Here is a 12480-nt window from a genome sequence, read left to right on the forward strand (position 1 = left end):
GTGCTTCCTGTCACACAGCCAGCCCACTTTGACCTTTAAACTGTGGAGACGTAGAAAACGGTGTGAATGAGGCTTTCAGACACACGGTGGGTAAAGCTTCCTCAGCGCGCAGCTGCTCCTCCATGTTTGTCCCGACCAATGAAACGCTGCAGGTGAATGTGCGGGGGTCACGCACGTGGATATGACATCACACCACGTCCGAACATCACGGAGCAGAAACTCGTGTTGTTCTGTTATAGAAGGACGGCAGCAGAATTCAAATATTCAGGTATTTGTTTCAAACTATGGACAGACAAAGCTGACCCACCTCTGAGAGGTCAGAGGTCAGAGGTGACCAGATTCAATAATCCTGTGGATGCTCACATTGATTTTTCTTCCCTGCTTCTCACACTGAAGCTTTTCTTTTGTCTCGTACGAGCAACGTGAATCTGGACAAACGCCAGTCGAGCAGGCGGCCCGGCCAATGGGAAGAGAAGCCGTTTGACTGAGAGCACCAACTGTGTTGCTACACCGCCCGGCTGGAAATCACATCCAGAATAATAAACACAGCTGACAGCCAACTGTGACTTCAATACTGCAACTGTTGCTTTCCAGAATAATAAAAGTCAATCACTCCTCCAAACAGGAACTGTGCGAGGAGGCGATCACGTGATTACAGCCCCGAGGTTTGAAACCACGTCCCATAAAAACCTGATTAAAGACACTTTCAGTGTGGAAGCCTCTCAGCTGCCGCTTCCCTCTGAGGGGAAATGTTTTCCCGTCTTATCTGCAGCAGACGAGTCACCTTGACTTTCAGCCCGAGATGTCGGCGCTTCGGCTTTAAGCGCCAAGGTTACGAGATATCAGATGGGCCCTAAACGCCTCGCCTTTCAACCTCGCAGACTCGCTTCCTTTTTTACCGCCGTCTCTGCCGATTATTTATCCTCTAAAGTTTCAAACTGACCTGGATTACAGCCAGCGTTGGTTTTAATCCATCTGACAGAAACTGCAGTTCCTGTGCCGTCCACCAGAGGCTCCAGCAGCGCGTCGGTGGCCACAGACTCAGCCGTAGATGTGACAACTCTATGAAACCCATCTGTTTAAACAGCATCAGGGCTTAAAGTTTGGATTCTTAGGGGCGTGGCCTGTTTGACTGACAGGTAAATGGCGACACAGGCGGCTGTAGCTGCTAGCTGTCTGCTAGCTTCACCAGAACTGGACCTCTGCAGCGTGTTTGTGCTGTTGGAGCATTTTTAATGAGTTTTTTATTGTCTGAGCTCTGCAACTTCACCACCCAAAGCTCACAAATGATTCAACATCTCATTTAACTGTGAAAACTAAACTTCATGAACATGTTTAACACAAAAGATGGTAAAGTTCTGGTGTTGGAGGTCATAAGGTCTTCAGATGACCATCTCTGCAGTCCGACCAGACTCCAGGGAGAAAAACACTCATTTTAGCTGAAACAGTTGAGCCTGAGAGGCTCGCAGCACAAACATCAACCCAATAGAGGCACCTGCAGCTTCCACGCAGAGCGACGCGAAGGCTTCAGTGTGTAAAGGCTGTTATTCAAACAGGAAGAGGTAAAAACACCAGACGGCTGAACTGCGCTTCACCGCTGACCTCGTCCACAGCAGCAGATCAAGCTTCGCTTCAAAGATCCAAACTCTTTGGGATTAAGTTAAAGAAAGCGAGCTTCCTTTAAGACGAGCGGCCTGAGCGTCACATGCAAACAGCTGGCCTCGCTCCGACCGTCTGGGGAGGGGTCCGTTACTCGCTTCAGTACCCGAGCGTCTCTTTGAAGTCTGAACATGGACGCCGAACATCAGTGAATTCATCAAAAGATGAAAAACTCGGGAATCTTCAGAAGCAGGAGGAAGATTTAAACTTAACCTGTGACTCTGAAGAAACACCTGACGGGGGTTTAAACGCCTCAGGCCGACGTCTGCCACGAGGCCGTCAGACCAGAGGGACCAGAGGGGAAATTTAAAGGTAGTGGAGGGTTAAGGGTGGCTTTGGGCTGGAGGTCTCTCTCATCAGCTGCAATGAGCCAGCAGCCATCGTCCAGCTGTGCAGCTCTCGTAATTGCTCCACATCCCAGTTTCCCACGCTGCGCTCATTCCTGAGACGCCAAACAATGCCCCCCACCCCCTCACTCAGCCCCAGCCTGGTATGATTTGCAACAGCTGGACACTCCAGAGGAAGAAAAACGTCTTTTGATGGCAGGTTGGGAAACAGGGTTTTCCCCACAGTGCACTGCTCTCTGACTCACAGCGAACAGAAGCCTCACACATCAGCTGCTGTGGAGCGATCATCATCATCATCATGTTCAGCCGAGGATCATCAGATCCAAAACGCAGCCAACTCCCAACATCTGGATGTTTGGTCTGCAGTGTGAAAGAGCTGGGGTGGTTCGGCATCCTGGGTGAGGCGTCTCACGTCCAGGAATCGGACCCGGGAGACACTGCAGAGATTTTATTTCTCGGCTGGTTAGGACCGCCTCAGTGTCCCCTCAGAGCAGCTGGAGGAGGTGGCCGGGGAGGTCTGCATATCTGCTGCTCCCACAACCCCGAAAACGTCAGAACAGATGAGTCATTATGAATCTAACAAACTGCATTTATTGAACTAAAAGTTGTTGTTTTTTTTAGGGGGGGGGATCAATGGTGGGAAGAAGTGGAGGTGGGACACCGGAGCTGGTGTCTCAGATTCTCTGATGCACCCATCACCTGGCTTCAAATCACAGCCACAGAATTTAGTCGCACACGTGCTTTTATTTTGACAGGATTCTTTATACCCTTCCTTTGTCTGACTTCCTGGCCTCCTCACCTGCTCTGGGCACCGCGACGCACCTTCCACACTTATGCCGGGTACACACAGGGAGCGCCCAGGAGGAAACAGCGGTACTGAACAGCCATCGTGGACCGCGTCGCCCATTTTTCTCCTGAAGCGCCCGACAGGTGACGGCACGCGGTTTCAGAGGGTCTGCGATAAATGAGACCTACACTGAAACTTTCACTCCAGGCTCAGAAAAGCTTTTCTAAAACAGCGCTGCTCATCTCACCATGGTAACCACCAATCTCTGCCACCACAATAACCACAGAAGAAGAAGCGACAGCGAGTGACACCAAAAGCCAACCGACACTTGAAACCTCAGGCATTCAGTAAATGTTGTTTCAATAATAGCTGGAAGCCGGTTTGGTTTCAGCTAGAAGGAAGTTTCCGATGTGGCGGTGGAGGCGGGCTCGGGGGGGGGGGGGGGGGTCACATTAATATTCAGCTCTTCACAGCAGAGGAATGTGGAGGGTTTGGAGGAGGAGCCTTCCTGTACATTAGGTCATCGTGTACTGAACAAACTCGTGATAAAGTTGGTTTAATCAAAACGTGAAGAACCGAAACGTTTCTCCCTCAGTCTGTTACAGAAACCCACAAATCTCTTCTTTGACCAGACTTCATTCAATTTTTGGTTAATTCTACATCAAACATTTGCCGTCAGCCTGTCCTGTGAAGTCCTCGTGCTGGTGAATCCAGATAAGTGAGGGGCCCCTCTGCATCCATCTGCACGGTGTGTTCCTCTTTGTGGGTCTTTCATGTCGCCCTCATCGAGTCGGGACATGTCGCTTTCCCGCTGCAGACGCACTGCAGCACATCAAAGAGTCCCCACACACACGCGCGCGCACACGCACGCGTGCACACACACGCGCACGCACACACACACACGGGTTTCCTGAGATTAAGCTGCAGCTTTATCATCCGCACACTTTAAACTCATTCGCAGGTTTCGAGATGAAACACGAGCGCGCTGCGAGCACTCGTTTGCGTCTTCACCGCCTGCGCTACAGCACGAGCTGATTTCTAATCCTCAGATTTCACTTTTGCACAAATTGAAGCTCATTCACTTAAATTTGATCCACCTGTGAAACAGCTCAACGAAGCAGCACCTGACGTCATTCACGCGCTCTTTACAGGCTTCGGTAAGAAGATTAGGATTGATGTTACTGCAGACATTCAGCTGACTCTTCCTGAACCTTTAATATCACGCTCCATAAAGTGAAGCATCAAACCTGCTCTCAGCATGAACATGAAGGACCTGATTCTGTGTTACAGCCAAAGCTGAAGTGAAGACTCGTAACGTTGAGCAGAGATGACTCGGACAGTTCCTCTGCTCCGTCTGAGCTTCCTGTGAGAAACGATTGTATTTAGGAGATCGGATCAGCAGGAAATGACCTCTTCGCTCTGCGTTCAGGAAACTCAACGAGCTGTTCAACCATCAACAAACAGCCACGCGATGACTTCCTGAAAGATTAAAACCTGAGAACCATCAGCGCGTCCTGAGGTTCAGGCGGGACCGCGGCAGAGCGCGAGCACTGACTGACTGGTCCTCGATGCAGCGCCACGTGAACCGGCTCTCCGACTGCAGAGGGCGTCTCGAGCAGAGGAGTGACCAGCACCACCAGCTGCTGATGGTGTAGGTGGAGACGGGACTCTCTGTGGAAGGTGCTGGAAGCAGATGTGTGTCCAACTCCAGGCCTCGAAGGCCGGATGTGATTCAGGTGTGTTGACCCAGGGTGAGATCTAAAACCTGCAGGACACCGGCCCCCGAGGCCTGGAGTTGGACACCCCTGGTTAACAGACGTGCACGCCGGTGCGCTCGTGGACTCATGCGTCCGTCAACCAGCAGCACGCCAACCTTCACAACTTCTTCGAGACTCCTCAGTAACACCCTGGAGGCTCAGCTGGGGGCGCTCAGGTGCTCACTGCCTGCTTTCTTTACATGGATCCCTGGACTGCACAGATCTGTGCCACAATGACTTCACACACCTGAAAGCAGCAGAGCTCTGATCACGCAGCGCCGCGGGCCGAGAGAAGGCGGCGTGTAATTAAGGCAGCAGCACCTGAGGCCACAGAGAGCCCAGCTCAGCTCCAAGCAACGGCATGACCGAAGCCCTCAGGAATGTGGAGCACTGTTAAAAACAGAGGAGGCCTCAGGCGGCAGAAATAGACAGGTATTTTTAAAAGGCCGAGTCAGGAAGACTGAGACGACTTCCAGCAGACACAGATCATCCTGACAGATCTTACAACAGCTCAACCCAAACCTTTCACTTCACATTCAGACGCACAGCAGCGACAGGAGGCAGCTGGGGGCGTTCTCCTGCACCTCACAGTCGGTGCATACTTCCTGTCAAATCAGAAAAAAATGCTCTTCAGGGTTAAACTTTTTCATCTAGCTTGAAAATATGCCAACATGAAGCGCACGCAGACTGAAGGAGGGCTGATGCAGAAGAAACGCAGCGATGCATAAATGACTGAGCTCATGAGCTGCAAGAGCTCAGCTGCAGTTTATTTACGTCATCCTGTTTAAACAGGGAGGATGAATATTCCCGGGGGAAGCAGGAGATGCGGCTGAAAGAGGTCAAAATAGACCCTGAGCATGTCTGAGAATCATAAACACCAACAACTGAAGCCAGTGCTGGTGGTGTGTTCAGAGGCGGCTGGGACACCGAGCTGCCAACTCAAACCATGAGCGAGCAAATGGCACAGACGTGATGGAGACCCAGCACGAGCTCCACCTGCTTTCAGTCAGGTCAGAAAATAGCTGTGACCCCCCCAAACACACACACACACACACACACACACACACACACACACACACACAGAGACACACACACTACTACATCTCTGATTCCAGCGCCATCTTAAAAAATAGAACTCAAGTAAATACAAGTAGAATGTCATCTCTGACCCTGTTTGACGTCATACTGCCAGAAAACAGTCTTCTCTCCTGTTGAAGAAAGTCTCACCAGACTCCGTAGAAAATTCCACAGATTTAAATGTTCCCTGAGCATTTCCACCTCTCACAGCTGTTCAGCGCGCTGCACTTAGAGCAGAAGCGCCAAGTTTATAGTGTAATTCTATTAAACAGAGAGTGCTTTGATGTGCTGACTGAGGCCGAATAAAAGAGAGGGACCCGCAGATGTGTGTTTGTGTCGTTTCGTGTGGCAGTTTTAACAGAAAAGAAAGAAACACGAAATTTACATTTTTAGGGGGGTTCGGCTCAGCGGAGAGGAGCGTGCAGGGGGTCAGACTGAGTAGAAAGTTTGAGTACACGGTGGTCACGTATGCCTCTCTTGTTTCTGACTGTTTGAAGCCATATCAGGTAATCAATCTCCTCCAGAGTTTCGCAACTTCTTTATTTCCCAGCCAGACTCCATAGAAAATTACACTACTTTAACTTTTCCATCCAGTTTGCTTCCACCGCAGATTTTCATCTGCTTTGGAATGTGAGGACGTGCATTCAATTCGTGAAACAAACACTTCTCCAAACACACACACACAGAGAGCTCACTCGGACCTAAAGCGCAGAAACTCGCAACATTAAATATGGGATTCCGTGTAAGACTGTGTGGTTTGAGTGTTTTGACTGTAAGCCGAATGAAAGACTGACTCATCCAGATGCGTAAACATTTGTGTCTGTGTTGGTTTGTGCAGCTGTTTTCAGCGGGGAGGAAAGAAAAACTTAAATGTGGAGTTTCTTAAAGGAGGTTCGGAGCGGAGGTGAGCGCGAGAGGTGTTCGGGGTCTTACCGAGGTGCAGGGTGAGGTTGATGGAGTTCGGGTACTGAATCCCCGCCAGCATGGTCTGGCTCTGCCACCAGGTAGTGTCCTGCTGGTTGTTGTAGTCGGTCAGGTACGCGGCGCCGTGGTGGTTCCGCGGGTCCCGGGCGTCGCAGATGTGGCACGACTTGGTAACCCCGGTGGCGCCGGTCTGCACGCAGTACTCCTCGGGCGGAGAGCCGCAGGTATTGGTGGCCACCACCGTCACGTTGAAGGCAGCGTTGACGAACTCGGGCATGCAGCGCTGCGGCCGGTCCCGCTCGTCCGAGCACTCGTCCATGGCAGCGCGCACGCATAGCGCCGCCGCCCAGCTCAGAGCCACCAGAGCCCGGATCACACTCGGCATTTTTCCTGCCCCCTCCGTCCTCCCTCACGATCAGAAGACTGCGCGCGGCTCCCTCGCGAACTCTCCTTCAACTTTTCAGAGTTTGCAGAAACTCCCCGGTTACCGACATGAACCGTCTCCGGGCAGCGACTGAAGCGTAGGGCGGGTGTCTCCGTCCCGGCCGCCTCCGCAGCTCGTGTCCGGCTGTGCTGTGTACTGTGTGGGGGTGTGCGGGTCTGCGCTCGGCCTCAGCTCTTTGTGTCCGCCGCCGCCATGCAACAAACTCCAGCAGGAAAAGACGAGAGTCCAGACTACACCCAGTGCGCTACTGCGCAGCTCCGAGGCGCAGAGGACCCTCCGCCACTTCCGTCACAAATCTGCAGAAAAATCCTCGGAAATCACAGCGCGAGCCAGTTTTTCACCTGCACACGTCCCGCAGGTGAAAAAGACCCAGAAAAGGCGGTGGACATGAAATCATTTCAGCATTTACAATAAAAACGCGCTTATCTGACCCAAAGAGCAACTTTGAAGCGCTAAGAACAGAGTAAAGAGTTAAATATTCAGGTCAAACACGAGTCTGACGAACAGCAGATCACCTGACCTCTCTTCTTCATCTTAACAATTTCGCTTATTCATCAGCACGGGCGGACATTAAGTCTGTGTGTCCTGGGGTGGGTGGGTGTGAGGGGGAGGGGGGCCTTCTCTAAACATTCCCAGTTGTTTTCCGGTGAAGGTGAGATTTTATTATTTTTAATAGAAGGAACATCTTCACTTATTTAAAGACAAGAACACAGACGTCAGACACCAGAGGTTTGTGTTGACAATCCAGATCCAGACTTTGTGTAAGCTGAGCTCAACAAAGCCTAAACCCCACTCAGAGAGAAGTTAATCCAGACTTCCTGCTTCAGGCTCTGAGCGAGCTCCAATAAAAGGTCGTTTTTGACTCTTCTGCATGTTTCTGGATGTTTGAGGTGATGTCTAACGCAGTCACAGTCATCACCACAGAAACACAGAGAGCTTCTCCCAGCTGCTGTGGCACATTTCCACAGCAGGCCCTCTCAGGGACCTGCGCCCCGTCCTTGTCTCAGACAGGACCTTTTGCACATTTAGTTCACGTGTTCAGCACAGAGCCACGTCTAAAGGAAAACCACCGAACCTTAAACTGCGACTTGTATCAGTGGAGTTGGTGCAGCATGACTGGCACTCTGAGATTAGAGGAACTTTGAGATTTGCGTTAAATCCTCAGAAAAATGTACAGAGTCTGGTTTGTGGGGTTTTCTCTGAGGCGCCTTCAGACTCTCTTGACTTGAAAATGTAAATTTTTTTTCTTGAGCTTCTCCTGCAGAGAATCCACGACAGCAGCTCTGCAGGACTCACAGCACATTCAAAATGATCATTAACTGAGTAAAACACAGAGGACACAGATAAACATCAGCCCAGAAAATAAGATAAAGAAAAACATGTTAAATTAATATATTTATAAAAAAACGAATAAGTAAGAAAGTAAGTAAAGTTTATTTATTAAGCGCTTTTCACAGACAGGTAGTCACAAAGATTAAAATAAACAGTACAATCAATGGACATTATACACAATGTAAAAGGTTTAAATGTAAATTAAAAATGTGAAGAATATAAAATACGTAGATCAGCAAAATGCTTGTTTCAACAGAAAAGTTTTAACTGCTTTTTCAAAGAATCCACAGAGTCAACCAAACGTAGAGTGATGGTAAACTGTTCCACAGCCGTGGTGCACAGACTGAAAGGCTCTGCCCGCTTCACTCGTGTTCGAGGAACAACCAACAGACTCTGCGTCTGTGCGCGTGGACGACGAGCAGCGGTGTATTTTGTAAGAAGCTCGGATAAATAATCTGGGGACCGTTTAGTGCTCTGTATGTTAAAACAAGGATTTTAAAACGAATTCTAGAATCTACTGGGAGCCAAAGTAAAGAATATAAGACGGGAGCTAGAACGAGTTCGTGGGCTGGCTGCTGCGTTTTGTATCACCTGGAGGCGAGACAGAGATGACTGATCCAAGCTGGTGAACAGGGAATTACAGGAATCTAAATGCGATGACACAAATGCACTGAGTGAGTTTTTCCAGTTCAGCTGCAGAGACCATAAGTCGTACAACACACAACACTTGTGTGTTGTTCAAACAGCGCTGTGTTTACTGCAGTCTGTGGTGTCATAATCATTTGTGGATTATTCTACATAAAAAATGTGGAATTTTCTGAAAGTTTAATCCTGGATTTTTTTAAACTATCGCGGATGAATATTTTCTAATGAACATTTTTATTGGTGGTCTGATACGTCATAGTAAATTCATAAATAAAGCAGAACAAATGAAAATATATATACAGGTGAAATAAACTGACTAAAGACAAATATATAAATTATTTGCCAAAAATAAAGTCGCTGGCCACTTTATTAGGCACACCTGCAGATATCTAATCAGCCAATCACGTGGCAGCTCAGTGCATTTAGGCACGTAGAGACCTTCTGAAGCACATCCGAGCATCTGGATGGGAAGACAAATCTGCAGCAGCTGCGTGATGATGTCATGATTACGTCATATCAACATGGACCAGAATCAGAGGAATGTTTGCAGCTCCACGTTGAGTCAGAGCCGTGAAGACTTAGAGCAGCTCTGAAGGTAAACGAGGTCCAATCAGGCAACGGCAGGGTGGCGTTAGTAAACCGCCCGTGAGTGAACAAATTTATTTATACATTTAATTTTAATCAGCATTTATTTTACCTCAACATCTGTCCCCATGTCTCTCGCCCTTTTTTAAAACTCTTTTTTTTGGTCCAAGTATATAAAAACGCAGACGATGTAATAATACCAAAGTGAGACAGCGCCCTCTGCTGGTGATTCATGCGACTCAACAGGTTAAAAAACAATCCGTTCAAACATTTCCAACATTTTTCTCACTTGTCCAAATCTGCTGAACCTGTCAGTTTTCTGTATTAAACTGTGAAGTTACCTTTTTGCTCAAACTATTCATTTGTGCTTAGCTTTCAAGGCACCAACACCCTGCGTGATTTCCAGTGTTGGTCAAGTTACTTGAAAAAAGTAATCAGTAACTAATTACTGATTACTTCCCCAACAAAGTAATCCCGTTACTTTACTGATTACTTATTTTCAAAAGTAATTAATTACTTAGTTACTTTTTAAAAACACGATTTACAACCTGAAGAGGTGATAAAGCGATAGATCTTTCAGCCCAATTCTACTTTTTCTGCATAATCCATCATACAAAATGTAATCAAATGGAAAAGTCTCTTTTTAAAACTTGTTTTATTAGTTTTAATCTTTTAACTTTATGCATCAAGCAAACATTAATTATATGCAACATTCTCTGACTGGAAGAAATTAGTTTAACATTTAAACCTATTTTCTGCACATTCCAGCACATAAAATAAAATATTTTTTGTGTTTACACTCAGTCTTTCAAATAGATGCAAGTAAAACACAGCAGAAAATAAATAAAGTCAAAGACTCAGTGGTCCTGTTGCTCTATTTTCACCTGTAAAGCAGGAGTGGGGTAGGAGGAGGTTTACCCTGGTGCAGGTGAGCCGCAGCGGTCAGTGGAAGAATCCGCGAGTTTCTCTGTGTTTCCCATTACGTCGCTGCGCACTCGGTGCTTGCTTGGAAGTTTAGGGGTTTTTTTCGCTGTAAAAATAAGTTTTCTTCCCACGCACAGCGGACACTAATGTTTTTGTCACTTTTTATGGAATCAAACTCAAAGTAAGGTCAGTACTTCCACGCTTTAAACGCTGCACGCTCATACTCTCTCCCACACTCGATATATAGAGATTGACAGACTACGTGACTTTTGCGCATTGCATGCCGGGAACTCGTGGCAAAACAATCCAAGTACCGCATCAAATGCAAGCATTTTCAGCACTGCAAAAACGTTCTTTCTCCGGTTCCAATACCTTCTTGCTTTTTCTTTGTCCCCCCAAAAAGTTATGTACAAAACGAAGGAGAACAATGTCGCTCCGTACAAAGACAGACTTGATGAAAGGTCAAAGATACGAGGAAAAAAATCAAAGGAGTGAAAGGGTTAGACCAGGGGTGTCAAACTCAAATACACAGTGGGCCAAAATTCAAAACTGGAACAAAGTCGCGGGCTAACGTTAATATTTATTGAAAAAAAAATCTTCCTCCAGATATAAGAATGAATCTTTTCTTATGGACTCAAACAAGTTTTGCTGAAAAACTGAATATGGAACAAGCAAAGCTTAATACTAAACAATATATATATTAGCTGTATAATACCAGTAGGCCAGCTCTAATAGTAATTTGGTATGGCTTCGTGGGCCAAATGTAATTAGGCTGGCCCGTGGGCCAGAGTTTGACACCTATGGGTCAGACCCTTACGAGCACACAGAGTGGACAAAAGACGTTAGCGTGCTCCCCAACTTTCACCACGCTCATAGTTATAATTATACGGTTCTTGGAGTGAGTGCATACACTCATGAAGTTTAGTAACTTCAGGTCACTGCAACAAGCCCAGGTACAGTTTACCGACGGATGGGTACAGGACCTTGAAATGCATCGTACGAACAAACGTAAGTTTACCAGTCTCACAAATCATCTTCATAAATACACATTCGTTAACCGTTTATTAATAGGACCTTTGAGCTCAACGGTAATTAATTAGTAGTGGAAATAATTTCTGGTAGCATCACAGAAATGTAGCAGTGACAATAATATTGTATGCTGTAATCGTACTGGGCAATTAGTGATACAAAACAACTGTTTTATCCTGTGAATAAAAGTATATGTTTTTGTCAATGTACCATAATAACAGAAGCGAAACACAATATTGTGTCAGGACAATTCACTATTTATGCACAATAAATAAAGGAGCATAGCGCGACAATTTCTGTTCAGCGCCAGACTTGCTTGTAACCTATATCACCAATTATGTTAAGAAAAATGACGCATTAACTACAACAGCAGACTGACCTTTGTGGAAATGCTTGGAGCAGACTAACCTGTGAGCTGGAGTGTTCTGGGACGTTATATTTGGTCTTTGAATGGCTGCAATCCAGGCCATCTGTCGGCTCTTTGTTACTTCGGAAACATGACTTGAACAATTTCTCTTCAACAATGTAATCCGATAACAACTGATCTCTTTACCCGTCGGCTTCCCATGGCTGTCATGCGACCGGCTATTGCAGTTAATAATACAACAGCTTCTTGCCATTTTTTGTGTTTCTTTTTATCGCTGTGTAACTGATTTCAATTGAAAGCCTGCGTGCTAGTACCTCTTGCCACGAGTTCCCAGAATCATTTGCGGTTTTACCCCTGAATGACGTCACATTTTCAGTCTCTATTATCCATTGTTGATCTACACATAGCTGTTGTCACGAACGTCGCACTCGCTTACATCACTGTCATGAGACACTCACTGTACAAAAGGCCCCGTAGTTATGGTTTTATTCTGTTCAGTTGTTAGTTCACCTGTAGTTTTTAGAGTGGCCAGTAGAGGTCACCCCACCGCTTTGTATGAGAGAGACTATGGGCAGGGAGAAACGTGGGCAAAGCACCTGAGC

The 12480-nt window shown here is 47.1% G+C and overlaps 1 protein-coding gene across 1 annotated transcript in view; it reads right to left on the reverse strand.

The window, feature by feature from the left end:
* lamc1 (laminin, gamma 1) overlaps window positions 1-7489 on the reverse strand; it is a 45568-nt gene extending 38079 nt beyond the window's left edge. The window contains exon 1 of the mRNA XM_040002479.1: window positions 6561-7489. Within this exon, the coding sequence (XP_039858413.1) occupies window positions 6561-6936 (376 nt within the window). The 5' untranslated portion in view covers window positions 6937-7489. The remainder of the gene's footprint in view (window positions 1-6560) is intronic.
* Window positions 7490-12480: the final 4991 nt, after the last annotated feature.

The sequence above is a fragment of the Simochromis diagramma genome, unplaced genomic scaffold (assembly GCF_900408965.1).
Source record: "Simochromis diagramma unplaced genomic scaffold, fSimDia1.1 OVJJ01000443.1, whole genome shotgun sequence".
Classification (NCBI taxonomy): Eukaryota; Metazoa; Chordata; class Actinopteri; order Cichliformes; family Cichlidae; genus Simochromis; species Simochromis diagramma.